General features: G+C 58.8%; 1 protein-coding gene across 1 annotated transcript; it reads left to right on the plus strand.

Moving 5' to 3' along the window:
- Window positions 1–1,846: 1,846 nt before the first annotated feature.
- On the plus strand, window positions 1,847–18,147 carry PPP1R9B (protein phosphatase 1 regulatory subunit 9B). The gene is made up of 10 exons (XM_010949152.3): window positions 1,847–3,718; window positions 7,616–7,748; window positions 9,055–9,175; window positions 10,974–11,078; window positions 12,115–12,250; window positions 12,831–12,983; window positions 13,094–13,147; window positions 15,670–15,899; window positions 16,235–16,331; window positions 16,536–18,147. Exons 1-10 carry the CDS (start codon window positions 2,342–2,344, stop codon window positions 16,587–16,589), a joined length of 2,460 nt encoding a protein of 819 aa, XP_010947454.2. The 5' UTR covers window positions 1,847–2,341; the 3' UTR covers window positions 16,590–18,147.
- The last annotated feature ends 2,923 nt before the right edge of the window (window positions 18,148–21,070 follow it).

Consider the following 21,070-nt stretch of genomic DNA (forward strand, 5'->3'; position numbering starts at 1 on the left):
GGCTTCCTCACCTGGCCTGAAGCGTGGGCACAGACCCCTTGGGCTGGGACCAGTTAAGATGACTCACTGAAGGGTGTGGGAGATTCTGGGCAGAACACCCAGGGGCCTGCACCCTCCCTCAGTCCACACAAGAGCTTCTGAGGACACTCTGCTCAACCTCCCAACCCCTAACTAGGTGAGACTTGTCTCACCCAACTTCCACAGTGAGGCGGAGGGGGGGGGCTGTTGGGGGAGGGGTTCAAGTCCCAGATTTGAGCTTGGAAATCCAAGTCCCAAAGCTCCTGCCCAGAACCCAAATGTCCCTCTCCCTTAGCCTCAGAATTGCCAACCTCAAGACCCAGTCCTGTGGTTCCTGGCCCCTCCTTGTCCCAATATTCAGGGTTCCCAGGCGGCTTCCCACACCCCATCCCCCACACTCTTTTGCACGTGCTAACCAGTTTATATCCCACAAAACCCACGCACACCCCTACAGTGGAGGTGAGAGGATTTCTTTTCGACAGCCCTTCTAGGCAAGGGGGGTACGGAGTGGGAAAATTGGGAAGAAGAGGAAGAGGATGGAAGGGAAGAGGGCGGGGGGAGGGAGGAGGCAGAGGCCGCAGGAAGGCCTGAGATGCAGGAAGCAGCTGGGAGTTGGGGGAGGCTTTGTGCCTGAGTTGTTTTCTGGGTCCTAGGGTCCACAATATTCAACATTTTCTTGATCTGTGGAGTGAAGCAGTGCGTCTGGGCCTGTCATGGTCTGGGGGTAGACCTTCACTCCGAGGCCCTGGCAGCTGTGGAAGGATAGAGGGCAATCCCAGGCCCCTTGTTGTGTATGTAGGGGTTGGGGGGAGCATCAAAACAGCTTTCTGGGTTGCCAGGACAGGGGATGTGTAGGTCACCACCACTCTTCCTCCTCCCTCCCTACACACACTTACACACCGTGGCCAGGATCCTTTAGGTCAGAGACACAAGCTAGAGCTCTCACTGGTGATATTCTGGCCCCAAGCCTCCAGAATTCTTCCCCCAAAATTCCTTCTTTCTGTTTGAGAGGGAAGAAAGCCCAGTAGAGGCATAAAGACAGGGATTCTGCCCCCAGCTTTCCAGCTTGGGTGCAGGGAAGGTAGGTGACAGGACACTTCTTCAGACTTCCAGAAGGCAAAGGCCAGGTCTGAATGGCCACTTGAGAGAGAAGGATCATCTCCTTTCTCCCTTCCCCTTCCTCCTCCACCACAAGGCCAGAAAAACTGGGCCAAGGTTTCACACCTTAAAGGGTGCAAAAGGTTCCCTATGGGAAATTGTTAAAATGCAGGTTCCGGGGCCAGCCTCTGAGATTCTGCTTCATAATTTGGGGAAGGATTCAGAAATCTGAATTTTTAAAAATTTCAAAAAGCCCAGCGATGCTGTTAGCCTTGAACCATACTAGGGAACTCGAGGAATCTTGAAAGAAATGATCCTGTGCCCCTCCCCACTATTCTCCCTTCACTTCTGGGGTGAAGGGCCACACTGAGACCACTGTGGATTGCCTCCCCCCAGTATTTTGTGGGCGTGCGGTTATGTGGGTCTTGAAAAGCCGCAGTAAGAGGCTGGGATGGAAGGGTTGAAGACGACTGGCCAGAGTCTGGGGTCAGCGGAAGGCTGTGGCGAGGAAGGGGCAGGGGAGGAGATACAGTCGAGAGGAGGGGAAGGGGAGGGCTCACAGGTTCCGGGCCCCGGAAATCCGATCCCTTTAGGACCCAGACGTGCCAGTCCCCCAGCGGCGGCGGCGAGAAGGGCAGCCGCTCGGTTTCGGGCAGCCGCCGCTCGGGCAGAGCCAGAGAAAGACCGAGGCTCGGGGCGCGGGGGGGAGGGAGGGAGGGAGGGTGGCGCGGCGGCGGAGCAGTCCGGGCCGGCCGAACAGCCATGGGCGCCTGGGTGCCGGGCCCCCCGAGAACCAAGGCCCCCGGCCGGGGTTGGGGGCGCCCGGGCTACCAGCCCCGCTGACACCGCCTCGGACGATGTGAGCCGGCGCCTCCGACGCTGCTTCGCGGGCAGGGCGCGCGGTCCCACCGGCCCCGGCGGCCGCTTTTCTAATTTGGGTGGGGGCGACCATACCAGGCCGCTCGGGCTTGGTAAGAGGAGCTGGCTGTCTTTAGCAGCTTGATTGGGGGTGGCGACCCACACAGGGCGCTCGGAGATTCCCCCCCCCCTTTTTTTTTTAAAGCGAGGTTAACTGTTTTTGGCAGCTTGGTTTGAGGGGAGCCTAAAAAAGGCCTTTCGGAGTTCCTTTTTTTCTGGAGGAGGGGGCGGTGGTCTCGAATTGGCCAGCCGCCTTTTGGAAGGGGGGAGCGGGAAGCGTGGGGATGTGAACCCGGCTCCCCCCACTATGATGAAGACGGAGCCGCGGGGGCCCGGGGGTCCCCTCCGGAGCGCCTCCCCGCACCGCAGCGCCTACGAGGCGGGCATCCAGGCTCTGAAGCCTCCCGACGCGCCCGGGCCCGACGAGGCACCCAAGGCGGCCCACCACAAGAAATATGGCTCCAACGTCCACCGTATCAAAAGTATGTTCCTGCAGATGGGCACGACGGCTGGCGCGCCGGGCGAGGCGGGCGGCGGCGCGGGCCCCACCGAGGCCCTGCGGGCGCCGGAGCGCGGCGTGCGCCTGTCGCTGCCGCGGGCCAGCAGCCTGAACGAGAACGTGGACCACAGCGCCCTGCTCAAGCTGGGCACCAGCGTGTCGGAACGCGTGAGTCGCTTCGACTCCAAGCCCGCTCCCTCCGCGCAGCCCGCGCCGCCACCGCACCCGCCGTCCCGGCTGCAGGAGACGCGGAAGCTGTTCGAACGGAGTGTCCCCGCGGCCGCGGGCGGCGACAAGGAGGCCGCGGCGCGGCGGCTGCTGAGGCAGGAGCGCGCCGGGCTGCAGGACCGGAAGCTGGACGTCGTGGTGCGCTTCAACGGCAGCACCGAGGCGCTGGACAAGCTGGACACTGACGCCGTGTCGCCGACGGTCAGCCAGCTCAGTGCTGTCTTTGAGAAGGCCGATTCGAGGACCGGCCTCCACCGCGGGCCTGGGCTGCCCAGGGTCGCGGGCGCCGGGGCTCCCCAGGTCAACTCGAAGCTGGTCAGCAAGCGGTCCCGGGTGTTCCAGCCGCCCCCGCCGCCCCCCGCCCCGTCGGGGGATGCCCCAGCCGAGAAGGAACGCGGCCCCGGGGGGCAGCAGCCCCCGCAGCACCGAGTGGCCCCCGCCCGGCCTCCCCCCAAGCCCCGGGAGGTGCGCAAGATTAAGCCTGTGGAGGTGGAGGAGAGCGGGGAGTCAGAGGCCGAGGCGGCGCCCGCAGAGGTGATCCAGGCGGAGGTGACGGTCCACGCGGCCCTGGAGAATGGCAGCGTCCTGGCAACCACCGCCAGCCCCGCGCCCGAGGAGCCGAAGGCCCAGGCGGCCCCGGAGGAGGAGGAGGCTGCGACAGTGGCGGCACATGAGAGAGGGGTAGGCAGTGGCCGGGCCCCGGACGTGGCCCCCGAGGAGGCGGACGAGTCCAAGAAGGAGGATTTCTCGGAGGCTGACTTGGTGGACGTGAGCGCCTACAGTGGGCTGGGGGAGGACTCTGGGGGCAGTGCCCTGGAGGAGGACGACGAAGAAGACGAGGATGAGGGGGAGCCCCCCTACGAGCCCGAATCGGGCTGCGTGGAGATACCGGGGCTCTCGGAGGAAGAGGACCCGGCCCCTAGCCGGAAGATCCATTTCAGCACGGCGCCCATCCAAGTAAGTGAGCCCCCTCCCGCCCCCGCGCCGCCCCCGCCACGTGCACGCTGTCGCCCCCACCTCGCCAACCAGCCAGCCGGGTTTGGCAGGCTGAGTCAGCCCTGCCACCCAGCCCCCTTCCCATAAGTTACCACCCCGAGGGGGGCATGGGGGACTTCCAGGTGTTTGTCAGAAGGGGAAAATTTTCAGGCTTGAGACAGGGTGACCTGCCCTGACCTGCCCTCAGGTTCCTCTGCCTGCTGCCCTGCCCAGCGCTTAGACGCACCCGCCCTGCCCCACGCACACCCTGGGACACCTGCTTTGCCTTCCTTTCCCAGTCATTCTCCCTCCAGAGGCTGCTAGAGGCCACGGCTTGGTCGGTGGGAAGGTGTGTGTGTATGTCCTCAGGAAAGCCTCCCCACTTTGGTCCTTACTCCATTCTGGGTAGGAGAGGCCAGGGGAGCTTAGAAACACCCCCTGCTTTCCCCCTACACTGGAGTTGCATAGGGGTGGGGGAGGAACCTGGAACTTCCCAAAACGAAGGTGCAGGGGACCCACTGTGGCCCTTCCTCCTGACTGCCTGTAGCCCTCACCCCAACTTTGCAGAAGTGAAAGAGGGAAGCATGTCTGTGAGGGTGAGCTGGGCTGGAGCCATGTGACTGGAGGCCGGTTCCCTGGGGTCTGTGCTGGGCCAGCTCCCAAGGTGGGGGTGTAGGGTTCCACAGCGAGCAGGCACTTTCTGTGGTTTTGAGGAGGCTAGGCCTTCAGCAGGGTGTGGAAGAGAAGGAGGTGGGGCTAGGAAACCCCCAGGTGCCTGGCAGCAGCCTTCCTGCTTTTGCTCTTGGCTTTGGCAGGCCGCAGGCGCTCTTGCCACATTCTCTGGATTCCCTGAAGGAGGGGTGGGAGCTGTCCCTTTTTGAGGGGTGCCTCAGCTGCCCCCCCCCCACTATTGGTGATTGGTTTGTGGGTTGTACCATTGCTCTGAGATCCTCAGAACAGTGCTGATGATGGGGGGATATCCCCTGGGAGAATGAAGAACCCTAGCACCACCCCCTCCTTCTTAGTACCCTCCATTCTTGGCTGACACATTCAGCCTAATGGCTCTTTCTTACCGCCCCAGGCTCAGCTGTGCTTCATGTGCCCAAGTTGGCTTCCTGGGGGTGGCCCGGGGAAGGAAGCCTTTACCCTTCCCTAGCCAAACCCTCATCTGTTTGATCGCACTTGCCATAACTACTGGACACTGAAGCTACCCACGTTTCCTCTCACCTGCCCCAGTTCCTCTGTTCCTCTCCCATCTCCCACCCCAGGAGGCTTGAAAAGTGCTACTCCCCTCCAGGGCTAGCCCCTTCACCAGGGCTGTGACCTCACAAGCCCTTTCCCCTCCCCTCTCCCCTTCTGAAGACGCTGGGATCCTGGAGGGAGGGAATTGAGCATTATGGGGGGTTTCTTGGGACACTGAGGACAGAGATGGGGACGACTGTGACAATCAGGACCTCCCACCACCACCACAACCAGTTCCCTGAGCTGCCTGATCCCCTCAGAGGTGGAGTTTCGTCTTTCAGTCCTGGACCTCTGACTGTCTATATTTGACACCTTACCCTGATTTTTGGGTAAAAAATAGCACATGATTTGGAGCAGTGCTCCCTAACTCCCTGGTGACTGTTGCTCGCCTGAGTGTGGGAGCTTGTGGTGTGTAGCGCCACCTTTGTATGTCTGACTTTTGACCTTGTTGGGGACTCCCTCCTCTCACCCAGTTTTTCCCTCTCTCTGCCCCAACCCCTGCATTGATACTAAGTCCAGGGTCTGGTGCCTCTCAGATGACCCAGTTGTTGCCTTGACGGAGGATTCTGCTGAGGACAGAGAGCTCAATTCCAGACTGTCACCTGGAGAAGGGAGACTGGGTCCAGGGCCCTCTGATAGGCTGGATACATGGTGGTAGGCCATGAGGAGTGGTCTGGGGCCTCTAAGCCAGAGGCCTGGGTTTCCTGCAGGGGGCAGGATTTGATAGGCTGAGAAAAGAGGGGAGGGCAAAGCCCAGAACAAGCTGTGGGGGTGTTTTGGAGGTCACACAGTGTGTGTGTGTTTGTGTGTGTGTGTATGTGTAATTGCATGCGCTCATGCATGAGGGGAGGGATTTGGTTTACCCAAGCCACCACACAGACTGAGGGATGAAGGGACTTTCTCTGATAAATGGGAGGGTGAGGGTCAGGGGACTGAAATGCAAAAGTGGGCCAAAGCTGGTTTGCAGGGTCTAGGCACACGCCAGCCCTTGTCCTGGGGCACCTGTGCAATGGGGACAAAGTCACAGTGGCCCACCCACCAGAGCCCATCTGGTCGCAGTATCATCCTGCCCTGCCGCGAGCTAACCCCTGTGTCCTTGGGCAGTGGACCTGGCATCTTGCACTATGTGCAAAGTGACCCGTCCCTCCCAGGAGCTTGGGGGCCACCGGCCAGATGTCAAGAGGGCAGTCCCACCACTGCACTGTTGATGAGGAGCTTTAAGGGTTTGACCGCAGCTTTCTCTGATGCTGTGAAATTGAGGCCAGTGAGTTAAGTGACCACATAGGCCCTTCCCAGTTAGGAGCCACCTTGTAGGAGTGAGCGTCTGCGGTGGGGCTTGAGGGGTGACACCAAACCAAGACTGGGACACAAGAATGCTACTGCCCGCCTGGGTGCCTATGGGGTCTGCTCCTGGAGGAGAGGGGCCCTGGCAGGGGCCTCGGTGGAGACGGTGCCCCACTCCAGCTCCTCAGGCCGCAGGCCCAGCCATCTGATAGAGCTGCTGCCACCCTTCGTCGCCCCCACTTGGCTCCAAGTGGTGCCAACCTGTCGCTGCGGGCAATGAAGCAGGAACACATCATGGTACCCCAAATGGTGCTCATTAACTTCCCACTGGGGGCACCCTGCCTGGGCCCCGAATTGGGCGCTCCTGCAGAGCCTTGTCCTACCTTCCCTGTTCTTTGCAGGAGGGTCAGGCTGGGAGATTCCCCTTTCTGCTGAGAGACAGCAGAGGAGTGAAGGGGACAATGAGGCCAGGTTTGCTGTGGACAGTGTCCGAGGCTGCCACCTCCCCGATCTCCCTACTCTCTCCAGGGCACTGGGCCAGGACCTCTGCTGGACCTCATAGTGTGCTGGGGATAAAGGGAGACCCCAGAGAGTTGTGGCTCTGGAGGGAGACTGAGGCCTGGCCAGGCAGGCAAGGCCATAGGGGCAGCTCAGGTGGAGGGCCTGCCCTTCCTCCTTGAGGGCAGAGGTGGTCCTTCCTGCCTCCCTCCTCCCCCTCCCCGCCTCAACTTCAGGTTCAGGTCAGCTGGGGCCCGGTGCCCCTCTGCCTCTCTCCATCCTGCTCTCCCCTGCTCCCCTCCCCCACCCCTCCCCACGTCTCACACCCGCACCCCCCTCTCTCCCCATCTGGCATCCTCTAGCCTCTTCCCCACTCTTCCCTCCTCCTTTTCCCCTCTTCTGCTCAGCTTGTTCTTTCCTCTCTCTCCTGCCGTCTGTGTCCATGTGCACCCTCGCCTTTGTCTGGGACAGGGGTTGTGTGTCAGTCTCTCTGTGACCTGGGGACCTGGAAACCTGGGTTCCTGCGTCTGACAATTTCTCCAGCATTGACCTTCCTTTCCTATTCCAGCTGGCCATGCCCATGTGGTCAAGGCTGCAGAAGAGAATTGTGGTGTGGATGGGCAATGCTCCCTTTGTCTCTTGCCCCACAGCTCCAGAGCTAGAAGGGCCTTCACTCCGAGCTGGGGTCATCGTGGCTGGAGGGGAGGCCTCATCGCCACCTGTCCGGGGGTGGGAGAGGCCTGCGGCAGGAGGGGACCACGGTGGGTGGCAGGCACAGCCTGCCCTGGCGGCCTCTTCACGCCAGTTCAGCCCTTGCCTTCCTGTCGCCCCTCTGACAAATGGCCTCTTCCCCAGGTGTTCAGCACCTACTCCAACGAGGACTACGATCGTCGCAACGAGGACGTGGATCCCATGGCAGCCTCTGCTGAGTACGAGCTGGAGAAGCGGGTGGAGAGGTTGGAGCTGTTCCCTGTGGAGCTGGAGAAGGGTGAGCCAGGTCACCTGGGAGGGGACTCCTCCCTGATGCCAGCTTCTGCCCTGGACCCTCGGGCTTCCACTGGGACTTTGTGCTTCTACCTCTGACTGGGCCCGTGTCAGTGCCCCAGAGCCATGTGGACTCAGCCCAGCCCAAGCGCCCACCACCACCACCCCTGTCTGTCATGCTGCACCACATGCTTCTGCAGTTACCAGGTCCCCAGGAGCACACTGGGCTGAGTCCTGGGCTATGTGGGCCAAACAATGATGGGAGACCGACAGAGGAGACAGGCATGGATGGAACGGTCATGCTGAACTGCATCCTAATGCACAGTAATAGAGGCTGGGAAAGGAAGAGAGGGGTTGCACTGAACAGGAGACCTGACCAGACTCAGGGGGGTCCCCAAGGAAGTGATGCTTGAGTTGAGCTCTGCAGAGGAGATCAGGGCAGTATGTGGGAGAGAGGAGAGACCTGGCTGGGTTTGGATGGTGGGGGAAGAGGGGTGTGTAAGCAACTCCTCATAGACCACTCTTTTCTAAGATGGACTGGAAGCATGCAAGGCATGGGAAAGGTGTTCCAGAGGTCAGCTGGGGCCCGGTGCCCCTCTGCCTCTCTCCATCCTGCTCCATACCAGGCTGTGATGTGGGGCAAAGGGTCATAAGTGGATGGAGAGGGACCACTGTGGGGTAGACAAGATGATGGCGGTACAGGAAGTGGGTGGACTTGAGAGATCCTTGGGAGGTGGGAACGGCAGGGTCTTGGGGTTATTTGGCTTTAGCAGAGGCTATGAGGGGGAGGGAAGAATCCAGGTGACTCCCAGGCGCCAGGGAGTGGCGGATGGGAAAAGCCTGTTCATAGGGGAAGATCATGATATTGGATGTCAGAAGCCCATGAAACAGGCAGGGGCAGCTATGGAGAGAGGAGTGGGCCTTGGGAGAGAGAAAAGCAGGAGGTCTTGAGTCATTGAGGCTCTGAGCAAGGATGACACTGCTTAGAGAGGGGAAGGCCCTGTCCCCTTGACTACCCCACACCTTCATCTGCATACAAATAGTACTCCCCTTAGCACCCCCTGCTGCAGGTGGGGCAGAGGGCAGGGAGTGACCCAAGAGTATCCTAGTTGGCTTGGGAAAGAGGGGGTGGACAGAACCATGAACCTTCCTCAGGTGTGGGACATCCTCTAAGCATGGAGGCTGCTTCTTGAGGTGGGGCTGTACGTACCCCAGAGTGAGGGTTGGGGGTGGGGGGTCTCTGTCTCCTGCAAGCCCCTGGCTGGAGCCCCCCACCCCTTACTGGCTTCTCATCACCCTCTGCTCCACAGACTCCGAGGGCCTGGGCATCAGCATCATTGGCATGGGGGCCGGGGCGGACATGGGCCTGGAGAAGCTGGGCATCTTCGTCAAGACCGTGACTGAGGGCGGAGCGGCCCATCGGGATGGCAGGTACCGCCCCCGCTTCCCTGATCAGCCACCGTCCTGCGGGCCGGGCCACTACCTGTGTGGGGCTCAGATGTCGGTGGAGCACTGCTGTGCCAGGTGCTGGTCAAGGCCCTGGGGGGACAGTGAACCAAACGGATGGAGCCCTCACCCCACTGGGGCTTGCATACTGGGGGGCTGTGTGGGTGTTGCGTGTCCTGGTTGTGAGTGTTTGTTGGGCCGTGGTGGGGAGAGTGCGGGTGTGGAGGCTCTGTGCCTGGTGGAGTACATATGAGCTTTTTTGTTTGTTTAGCAAATAGGAGTCTCTGACTCTGTCATAAGGTTGGTGCCAGTCCCTGAGGAATCAGTGATGAGGGCCCTCCTCTTGGGAAATGTGTAGTGTAGTGAGGCAGATGGACATTTAAGTGGACACACAGAAAATGGTGAAATGGGGGAAAAGCCTACAACAGGAGGGCTTGACTTCTCTGGGTATCAGGGAAGTGATGTAGGAGCTGAGAGCTGAAGGACGAGCAGGAGTTAGCTAGGCCGAGGGAGTGGGTGTGCAAGGCGTCCCACGCAGGGGACTGAAAGCAGGCAGGTATGCTGGAGCCTAGAAAGCGAATGGGACCAGGTGAGTGGTGCTAGCAGAACCAGAGGTAGAGGGGGTGCCGGAGAGGAGGCTGCTCCGTGCCTGCGTACCTGTGTTTGGCATCTGAGGCTGGAGGGCATGAGTTCTGTGGGTCAGAGGGCTCAGGGAGGACCTCTTGGAGTCCTGCGCAGCCCAGTGACCTTTCTGGGGGTGTACTGCAGAGGGGATGTGGGAATGGCTTTAGGGCCCTCCTGGGTTGTTGTGAATTGAAGATTGATTTCAGGGGTATCTGTGGTACCTCTAAACCCAGACCCCTCCATGTGACAGAGAAGAGTGGGTATCCCTGTGAGAACTGGGCTTGTGCTGCGCAGGGTGGGGTTGCCTTGCTCGGGGGCTTCTGCCTGCTGCAGCCCAGTTGGCGTGGAGCTGGGGGCAGAGAAAAGGTGACCATTCCTGCTCTTTCACTTGCCCCCTAATTTGAGCTTTCCAGAGGCTTTTCCATGGTCGTCTCTTGGCCTTTTGGAGAGTGTGTGTGCATATGAGAGTGTCCGCTGTCCCAGAGCTCATGCCCCCGTGTGGGGCATGTGGGAGCGAGCTGTTTACAACAGGCCATTTCCTCCATTTCCGTGTGGGAGCCCTGAGAGAGGCCTGGCGCTCCCGGGGAGGTAGGAGTGGAGGAAGGAGGTGGCTAAGGGTCCCTCCCACTCCTTCATCTCCCTCAGCTGACCAGGCTAGACCACCGCCATCTCTCTCCTTGTGTGGAGAACAAGGGCTCTCTGAGCCACAGCTGGAGGTGTTGGGGGCTGTGTACCTGTATCAGGGGAGGTGACCCTTTGGGACTGTGTGTGTGTGGAGGAAATCTGCAGGTCTCTGCAGAAATGGACGTGTAAGAGGGCTATGTGTAGGCGGGCCCTTACCTGTGTGCATGGCCATGATGAGCTCTATGGATGTCACACTGGTCTGTCCGGTGTGATGGAGGAGGGGACTAGTGTGTGATTACCATGAGAAGTGCTTCCTGGTCCCGGATGCCTGTGTCTGGTGTGCTTGCCTGGGGCTCACTGCCCACAGGTGAGCCTGGCTGATACCTGATCCTCTGGCCTCATGTATTTTATGCAGGTAGACAAAGTGTCAGGTCCCTGTGGGGACTGAGTCTCGAGTTTCTGATGGGAAGGGGACCATGGCAAGCCCAGCTCCATAGTTCCCCTCGTGGCCCCTAACTAATGTCACTCCCCCTAGGATCCAGGTGAATGATCTCCTGGTGGAGGTGGATGGAACGAGTCTGGTGGGAGTGACCCAGAGCTTTGCAGCCTCCGTGCTCCGGAACACCAAGGGCCGCGTGCGGTGAGGCCCGGGAGGCCGGGGCGGTGGGGAGTGGGAGCACACAGGAGGCTCAGTTTTCATCTGGACACTTTGCCCACCTGCCCACACCGAGTTAAAGCTCTGGGTGGCCCAGCTTACAGAGAAGCTTCCACTGTCTCCCTGCCAGAAGGAATTGCTGTGCGCATATCCCTTGTCTCGTCTGCCTTCCCATCTCCAGCCGCTGACCTCTGCTAGCCACCAGCTCTTGGGCTCAAGACCCACTGTCCAGCACACCTCCAAACTGACTTCTTAGGGTTAATCTCCTTCCCCCTGCCTGTTGCGACTCATTCATTGAAGATCCCAGATGTGTGAGGAGAATGCCATCCAAATTGGGGTTCATCCTTCCCTCTTCTCTGGCGAGTGTCTTCCTAGGTGGACTCTCCTCCCTGGGCCTGTCAATTGAGGGGGTTGGGTTAGAATGCTCCCTGTGTTCCTCTCTGCCATAACATTCAGGGACCACTTCCTGCCCCCTCCAACAGGGGCACTGCCCCCAGGAAAGGGTGGTAGAGAGAAACAGGATGTGGGTGGCCACGGAGAGGAGGGGCTGGTGCCTGGAAGTTCCACTATTTCCTCTCCATCCTAATCTCCAGTCGCCATCATCCCGCCCCTTCCTGAAGCTCAGGGCCTTGGAGCTCATACAAGACACCTCTCCACAGCCCTGGGGTCAGCTTTGGCAGTCCCCTGCCTCGTTTTCCCCTGTGTGGTGGGGGAAGAGTGCCTACACTGGCACCTCCTGAAGTCATGTCCCCTGCAGCCCAGCCCAAAGTGACTGACATCTCCCCTCCCCCAGAACTGGCTAGGAGGGCTAGTGGGCTTCTGCCTCTCCCGGGGAGGAAACCCAGTAAAGGCCCTCAGCTCCCCCATTCATTATTAACACTCTGCAGCCTTTGGACTCAGCCCTCTCATTTCACCTCCCCTGGGAGTACCTGGGTGTGGAGAGGGGAATACCAGCAGGGAGGATGGTGGCATTATCCAGCTAAGGACAGAGACAAAGGGGACATTGCTGGTACCCCTGCAGGTTTATGATTGGCCGGGAGCGGCCAGGTGAGCAGAGTGAGGTGGCCCAGCTAATTCAGCAGACCCTGGAACAGGAGCGATGGCAGCGGGAGATGATGGAGCAGAGATACGCCCAGTACGGGGAGGATGACGAGGAGGTAGGGACTCTGCCTGCCTGGCAGCATCATCGCCCCCTGGTGGCTGATACAGTATTACAGCCATCTGCCTCTGCCGCTTTCCCAGGCCACTGCTATCCTGAGGGAGCCCCCTGCCTGAGGGAGGCGATGCAGACCGTTCCCTCAAAGAACCTTTAGTCTGATGGAGGAGTCACATCCTCTGTCTTCAGAAATCCCTCCTGGTCCTACAAGGAAGAAACAGTTCCCTCAAAGAGCCCCCGCTCTGAGGGAAAGGCATACCCCTAACCTTGGTCTGAGGAAGGAGAAAGCCCCAGACCTCAGGGGACCTGCTGGTGGTGAGGGAAAGCAGAGGCTGTTTCTTCAGAGGTCTCAGTTTCGGAGGGGAACTACCCCTGCCTTCAGGGGACTCTCCGGGCTGCTGGGGGTAGACACAGACCATGCCCCTGGTGTGGCCCCAGTCTGATGGAGGAGGCATAAACCACATCCCAGGGTTGCCGCCAGTCTGACACGGCCAGACTGCGGCTGTTCTAAGCCTTTTGGTCATCAGGGCTGGGGGAGGCTGGGGTGGGCAGGGTGCACAGCCTCCTGTCTTCCTTCGCAGACGGGAGAGTATGCCACCGACGAGGATGAGGAGCTGAGCCCCACGTTCCCGGGCGGCGAGATGGCCATCGAGGTGTTCGAGCTGGCAGAGAATGAGGATGCCTTGTCTCCTGTGGACATGGAGCCCGAGAAGCTGGTGCACAAGTTCAAGGAGGTGGGAGGCGGGGTCCCTGGGGTGGTGGAGGGCAAGGGCAGGCCAGTACCCAGCCCTGCAACACTGCCTGCCCCAGCCAGAGCTGAGTGTCTGCGCCTCTGCCCCCACAGCTCCAGATCAAGCATGCTGTGACTGAGGCAGAGATCCAGCAGCTGAAAAGAAAGGTAAGGGGAGGGGGTGAGGTTTGAGGGCTGGGGGGACGACCCCACACACACACACCTGCACACGCTGACCTACCACTCACAGACATAGAACAAGCTGCTCTGAGGTGAGGGAGGGTAGTGTTAAGAGCTCAAGGTCTGGACCTGTCTCTCCACCATTCACTTGCTATTCTGTGCCTCAGTCTTTTCACCTATAAAATGGGGTAATGATAGTGCCAACACCATAGGATTGTTGTGAGGATGAAATGGAATAATCCATGTAAGGTCCTTAGTGCAGTGTCTAAAAGGTGAGCTATTAGCTACTAGTACTCTGGGTGTCTTCACGTTCACGTGTGCTCTACACACAAGTCCAGCGATAAATGCAGACCCCCCCAGATAGACACGCACTGGCACACACCAGCCTGGGCCCGAGGCTCACAGTACCCGCAGACCCATTCACCCAGATACCTAGAGACACCCACTCTGTTTAGACATAACACGGGGACCCTGGCCCTGTTGCTCCACATGACAAGACCTCTGTGTCCGTCTGCTGTGAGACGCACAGGCATGACCATCGCTCCGGAAGAGTGTCACAGGACATGCGCGTTCTCACAGACGCTGATGCTACCAGATGGTGCACACACGTGACATCCACAATCACACATGTGTGCCATGGACAGACACCCACATAGGCACACTGGGTGCCAACACGCTTGCAGGCATAGATACACAGACTTCATATCAAAAGTCTGTCCTGGACCCCTACTGGGCCTGGACATTAGGAGTCCCATTTCCCGTGGGGCTTCCAGTGTGGCGGGGAAAGGTGGGGTACACAGGGCCACGCAGACATAGTGCACCCAGGTAGACGTGTGCACTCCCACATGTGGGCTTAGACCAGCACATGTGGAGAGAGGAAAGTGTAGAGCTGAGCCCCAGGGGAGGGCAGGGTTGAGATGTTTGAGGCAGAAGAAGGGCATTCCTGGCAGGGAGACAAGCGTGAGCTTGGAGACTGGCTTTGGAAGGAGGCCCACAGGCCGTGGCAGCCGTTCCTGGGGGAGAAAGGGGAGGCAGAGCTGGACTGCCTTTTACAGCATCCTGACTCCCCACTAAGACTCCAGCCTTGGTCCTGTGGCCATATGGGGGCCCTAGGGGGAAGGGCACTGCCGACAAAGTGGGAGGCATGAGGGTGGGCAGGACTTGGAGGCCCGTGAACCAGTTAAGAGGCCCCGGGTGGGGTCCTGGCAAGGGTGGGCAGGGCTGCCGAGGGCACCAGGAGAGGGTACAGATAGGAAGAGCGGATTGGGTTGCGTTTCCCAGGTCGAGGTGACTGGTCATGTTCCCGGGTAGATGCAGAGCACAAAGGGGAGAAGCAAGTCAAAGGTGTTTCAATTTATAAACATCTATTGGGTGCCCTGTAGGTACCCAGAACCATCTAGTCCCTGTGATGGGCAGAAACAGATTTGATCCTTGCCCTGTGCAGCTTAGAGTCTGCACACCGATATCTGACTCAGGCTCTGGAGGAGGGGACAGGGCCACTGAGCTCCTAGAGCTGATGGCCCCTGATGCAGCCAGGGTGCGTGTGGGCTGTGCCATTGGAGGGGATCACGGGAGACTTCTGAGGAAGTGACACACTGAGCGGAGAGCTGAAGGGTGAACTAGTGGGAGATGACGAGGCAGTGGGTGGGTTGATGGGGGCATTCCCGGCACAGGGAACGGTGAGGGCAAAGTCCCTGCAGCAAGAGGGAATGTGGCAGGTCCGAGGATCTGCATGAAGACCTGTGTGGCTGGGACACAGAGGGCAAGGGGTGTTTGCAGCCAACAAGGTTGGAGGGGCAGGCAGAGGCTTGAGGCGGCAGGCAGAGGCTTGAGGCTGAGCACTGGGGTGGCAGTGAGATGATGGCACCTGTGGACAGAGGTGGGCTAGTCAGGAAAGGAGGAATAGGTCTGTACTGGTGGGGCAGGGTTTGAGGCAGGGTGCCTCTGAGGAGCTGGGAGTGGAGGTGGTCTGGAGACTCTGGGCTCCGCACGAGGCCGTGAGGGAGGTGAGTATAGAGAGAAGGGAGGCCCCAGGATTGCACTGGGGTGGTCTGGGAGCCGGGACAGGAACCAGAATTGTTTAGGAAGCCATAGAGTAGGGACTGGTCAGTGGGACCGGGGCTGCAGAGAGGGCCCAGAGGGCAATGGTGACCCTCACCTGCCCTGTTCTTTCACATCTACCATCTCACTGTAGCCTTTGTGAACTTGGCAAGGCATCAGCCCCACGTTACAGATGGGAGGACTAAGGCTTAAGACTGAAGTGGTGTTACCCCTAGACTGAGCTAGTCAGTGACTAACCTGGGCCTCGTACCTTCTAGGAGTGAGGCACTGTGTCAAGGCCCCTGGCTGGAAACTCTGAAGCTGAGGCCCCACCTCCTCCCTCTCTGGGTTTTGGTTCTCAGGCTCAGCCAAGGAGAGTTAGTAGTTGGGGGGGCGGTGGGCTCCTTCCTGCAAAAATCATCCAGAGCCTCTGCCCGCCACCCACCCAGGGCTGTTCCTTCCTTTCTCAGCTGCAGAGCCTGGAGCAGGAGAAAGGGCGCTGGCGGGTGGAGAAGGCCCAGCTGGAGCAGAGTGTGGAGGAGAACAAGGAGCGCATGGAGAAGCTGGAGGGCTACTGGGGTGAGGCTCAGAGCCTGTGCCAGGCTGTGGACGAGCACCTGCGGGAGACCCAGGCCCAGTACCAAGCCCTGGAGCGCAAGTACAGCAAGGCCAAGCGCCTCATCAAGGACTACCAGCAGAAGTATGTGACCAGGGGCCGGAGCTCCGGAGGCCGGGGCTCCCGGGCCCGGGGAGGAGCAAGAGGCCTGGGGTGGCATTTCCTCCCCATCCCAGCCAAGTAGGGAGGCAAGAAGCACAGAAGTGGGAGGGCCCCGTGGTGGGGGTGCCTGGGCTTGTAATGACGGTGCCAGAGCCAACAAGCCAGAGGCTTTGGGAAGCCTGGGACCTCCTGACCTGAGAACAAGGAGAGGAGCAGAACTCAGGTGGGGCTGAGGAGAAGACAGAGGACTCTGGGCTCTCTGGATGGAATCCAAACCACAGACCCTTACCTGCCGTCTGTCCCTCACTGATCCCCAGGGAGATTGAGTTCCTGAAAAAGGAGACAGCCCAGCGCCGGGTTCTGGAGGAGTCAGAGCTGGCGAGGAAGGAGGAGATGGATAAGCTCCTGGACAAGGTAGGCCCAGAGGTGCACTGCGGGCAGGAGGGAGCAGCACGTGAGCCCCACCTCTAGCACCGCAGGATCTGTGGATCCTTGAGGGAGAGGGGGGAGTCATGCTGCTGGCTGAGAACTTAGGGTCATATCTCTGTCTTGAGGGCAGAAGGGGCAGGGCCCATGCCCAGTGTCCAGGCCTGACCCTCTCTCTTCTTTGTTTTCTAGATCTCGGAACTGGAAGGAAACCTGCAAACACTGAGGAATTCCAATTCTACTTAACAGGAATCATTCCTTGACCGGACAATATTAATCCCCTCCTATTGTCCTCCCTCCCCTGTCCTCAATACTTCACCCCGCCCCCTACCAGCCTGGGGACAGGTGCCCCGACTCCCCCCACCCCTCCACCCCACCTTCCCCAGCTTCAGGGACCAGAGGGCTTGTGTCACAGGCCCCCTTAAGGTGGCCCAGGCAGACAGGTGGCTGGAAGGATGGCCTCCTTCTTGCCCATGGGGCTGAGGCAGAGAGGCCATGGGATGCCAAGGGCTGGCCTGGGTGGTGGATGGACACAAGGACTTGCAGACCAAACTGCCAGACTTTACAACCTCCAGCCTTTGTCTCTGGACTGCAGCAGGGCTGGGGGCTCTCCCAGCATCTCACCACCTGGAGGCTGCTCCCTACTCATGGGGCTCCTGAGGGGCCCCTGGGCCTCTTGACTTGAGATTCTACCTTCTTAGTCCTTACCCCCTCCCCCATCATTGTGCTGTTCTGTTGCATTCTGACCTCCTGTTGGGAGGGGTTGCCTCCACACCTTCTCCCATCTCTGTCTGTCCAAACAGGAGGGATAGAATCCACCCAGAGCCTGGAGGCTGGGCCTGGCCCTGCACTGATTTCTCATGTATCCTTTGTGAAAGGGGGAGAGTCCAGGACACCTGGTCTCCAGCTCCCCCTTTTACTGGGGCAGCAGCCCTAAATTTCTCCTTGTGCCTCCCCTCCCCCAGGTGCCAAATAGCCATAACCTCCTCCTGGAACTGTTCTGTGGCCTCTTTGGGGTCCAGGTTCCCTGGCCAAGCCTGGGAATGCAAGAGAGGAGAGGAGATCAGCTTAGGGGGCCTGGTTTTAGGCAAGGGGAGCGCTTCTCACTGGAGAGTCAGGCCCTGTCCTGCCCTGTCCAGGGCCCCACCTGGAAGCCTTGTACTAACATCAGAGATTCAGCCTCACTCCACCCACACCGCATTGTCCAGTGTTTTGACCGGAGGGCAAAATTTTACTACTCACCTTTTGGAGACCAGGGCTGCTCTGCTGGCAGCCTGCTTTCTAAGTGAAATCGACTCCGTTTCCCCACTTTAACCCCAAATTGGGGCTTGGACCAAGGGAAGTGAGACCCCCCCCCCAGGTCCCCTCCCCTTTCAGAATCCATCTCTCATCTTGCCTCTTTCTTATGGCCCCCTGCCTCAGCCTGGGTTTTTGTTCTTTTTTTAAAAAACAGACAACCCCTGTCCCATCCGTTTTGGCTTCTCCTCGTCCCCTGTAAATAGACCTTGCCATCGATCAGTATTTCTCAGCAACCCCTTCTTGCCCCCAGACGTGCGCCTAACCCCTGAAAGAGCTGGCTGTCATAGTTCCGAGGCCGGGAACTTCACCTCCTCGGCCTCGGCAGATGGAGGGGGCGGGCCGGTGGGCGGGGCCGCGGGGAGCTTCCGGTTTCCCTAGCCGGGGGCACCGCCCCGCCTTCCGCAGGACTGCGTCTCTGTATATAATATATATATGTATGTATTGTTCCCGGTTTTGTACGGACCATGCCCTCTGTCAGGTCGTCCCCATAAAAGCAGTCCCTAGAGCCTCGCTGCCTGGTTTCTTGACTCGTGTTGGGGGCGGGCAGAGATGCCAGTCTGAGCTCAGGGGTCTCCTGCCAGTGCTACATCTGACGCTGAGGATCTTTATAGAGAGCCCCTGTTCCCGAAAACTCCCTCTCTGCCACCATTTACCGCCGCCGCCCCCCCCGCCCCCCCCGCATCAGCACCCATGTTTTGTTTTGTTTTTTTATTGATTCCTTCTGGGCAAGCCCAGGGTTTCTGGAGTGTTCCTTAGACTCATCACTTTTCTTACAAGACCTTTAATGGAATTTAGAGGATGGGTTAGATATGGTAAGTTGGGCCCCAGGACCCTCCCCTGAGAAGTCCTTTAACCTGATGGAGGTACCTAGGCCTTTCTCTCACAAGGTACCCTGTATAAGGTACTCATAAGGATCAAAGATTTCCTGGAGGTGGCAGCTGGTGGTAGGAGGTGATAGAGCAGTTTTATCCCCAGGGTCTTAGAGAATCCTCTAGGGGTCGCCCGAAAGGCCTTAAGTAGTCATAATCTCCCACTTTGTGCCAGCAGGTCTGGTTGCTAACTCACCAGTTCTAATACCAGTGGGTCTGGGAGTACAGATGCCAGGGTTCCAGGGAAACATTTGAAAGAAGTCCCAGAGAGAGATGAAAGTGGGGGCAGCAGGACCATCCCCCAACACCAGCCTTCCCTTGCTCCAGGTACTGTGTGCTGTGTGAGAGCTGAAGTGCACACAAGGCACTCGTGTTCAGTGGCCTGGCCCCCAAGTGGGTTCCCCCAGTCCCCCTTGTCCTAAAGAATGGAAGTCCCAATATTAGGGCCCTTCAGGGTCACCTTGGTGGGTCTCTGACAAACCCGAGATGAGTGGCCTTCACCAGAACTCCAGTGACAGTCAGCTCCTGTGGTGGCCACTCCCTTCCGGATGGCTCTGTTACACAAGTCTCATTCATGTCAAGCCAAATTCTGGCTTCTCATAGGTTCCTCTCAAAACCCCTCGTTCTATACCTCAGGGTTGTATAGGACCAGTCCAGTCCTGCCACCCACCTGAGACTCACCCGGGAATCTGGAAATGGTGGCCATGTCTCTCAAGGCATTTTCTTTTACAAGTGGATGGTCCTTCCTTGGAACAATTCTGGGAAGACAGCCAAGCGGCCAAATCCCAGGATCAGAAACCACCAAACCACAAGGTCACAGGTCATGTCTACAGAGTTAGAGGTGACTTAGACCCTGCACAGGCAACCTAGCCAAGAAGTTCCCAAGAAGTGAAGTGGCTGAACCTTCCTGGATGGGGAGGCAGACGTGGGAGTCTGCTAATATCACTGGGGCTAAGTATCCAGGATGGGGTCCTAACCTCATCTGTCCTATGTATTGGGCCATTCTATGTTCCAAAAGACAGAACCCTTTTGGAAAGTAGCCCCCCCATGTCTAAGCCTGAGTGGTGTGGGGCTGGAGATGTGTGTAGCTTTGTTGCGAGTTTTTCAGGCCTGAGATGTGACTCACTTGTGAAGTATGTCTGTGTTTGGGGCTGTGACAAGTGGCCATGGGCAAGCCTGTGTGAGGCGTTACCCCAGCCCTGCCCTGCCACCTCCCCAGTTCTTAGGAGCCTGAGCGGGTTTGCCAGAGCCCCAACACTTGCCACAGGGGAGGGAAATCAGATGAAGGAGGTTTCTCAACTCCCAGAAGCTTGGGCATCATTAGGAACACAGGGGGTCCTCCTGGATTCTGTGGCCTACAGACACCCTCCCAAAGAAACCGCCCCAGCACTGGTGCTACATACACATCATCTCCCCACTCCCTACAGGGTCCAAACAATCAACACCCCCATTCCAACCTACCACCCAGATCTCAGCAAATGCCTGCAAACTGTCTGCTTTAAAGACCCCAGACACAGCCCCAATAAGACCTCCAGAGTCACCACTCTCCTCCCCAGATCTCCATAATCTAGCCAGCAACCCATGGCTGCCAGCAGATTCTGAAGGCAGCCAGAGATGCCAAAACTCACACACATCTCCTTAGATACCTGAGCACCTAAAGGTTATGAGCTCTGCCCTCATCCATGGTCCCAAGACCATCCTGGCTCAACATGCCACCTCCCACAGCTCTTCCTGGGCCTCAGAGACTCTGGCAGGCCATCAAGAAACTCTGTCCTTACAGATTGCATGCCTCTCCCTTGAGCTCTGGACACCCCCTTGCCCCACCTCACCACTCACTCTTGAACAAACAAAGGGGGTAATAGAAACACCTACCTCATGGGTTTATCATGAGGGCAACATTAATAATCTGAGAAAGTGCTTAGTGCAGTGCCTAACCAGTGCACCTCCTGAACCAGCGCAGTATAGTAGCTAGTGTTGATTATTACATTATCTCCCCAGGCTGGCCTGCCACCACCTCCAGTTCACCGAGTCCAAGTCTGACCTCATCCCCCCACCGCCTCTCCATCTCCAGGGCATCAGGCCAAGACCTGCAGCCATCTAGTCCCCTCCTCGGGCAGTGGCCAGCCAGTCCCCAGATCCTGTCAATTTCTCCAGTTCTACATCCCGAGTAGTTCTTATTGTGATCATAGATCTTCATTCCCCCACCCCCACCCCCCACCACCTCTCAACAGCCTCCTGAGGGATGCCCCAGCCTTCAGGCTGCCTTCTCCAAGGAGCTCAGGGGTTTGTCCTAAAATGCAAATCTGAGCCCCTCCCTCATCTGTTACTTTTCTCCCTAAGGCTGGTAGGATAAAGTGCAAGCCCTCCCTTCACCACTACCCCACTTCTGACACATCCATCCCCTAACTCTCCTGCACCGCGCAACCCCAGCCAAGCGCCACTAACACATCTGCCCTCCCTGGCCTGAAGTAGCCAGCACATCACCTCCTCCAGGAATCCTCCTGGATCACTTCCACACACACACACTGCCCTCCCAGCCCGCAGACTGGGTGCCCTCCA

Source organism: Camelus bactrianus, chromosome 16 (assembly GCF_048773025.1).
Source record: "Camelus bactrianus isolate YW-2024 breed Bactrian camel chromosome 16, ASM4877302v1, whole genome shotgun sequence".
NCBI classification, from domain to species: Eukaryota; Metazoa; Chordata; class Mammalia; order Artiodactyla; family Camelidae; genus Camelus; species Camelus bactrianus.

Coding starts and splice junctions, on each gene's coding strand:
- PPP1R9B (XM_010949152.3), top strand. CDS start 2,342: ATGATGAAGACGGAGCCGCGGGGGCCCGGGGGTCCCCTCCGGAGCGCC. Junction 11,079..12,114: donor AACACCAAGGGCCGCGTGCG/GTGAGGCCCGGG, acceptor GTACCCCTGCAG/GTTTATGATTGGCCGGGAGC. Junction 16,332..16,535: donor TGGATAAGCTCCTGGACAAG/GTAGGCCCAGAG, acceptor TTTGTTTTCTAG/ATCTCGGAACTGGAAGGAAA.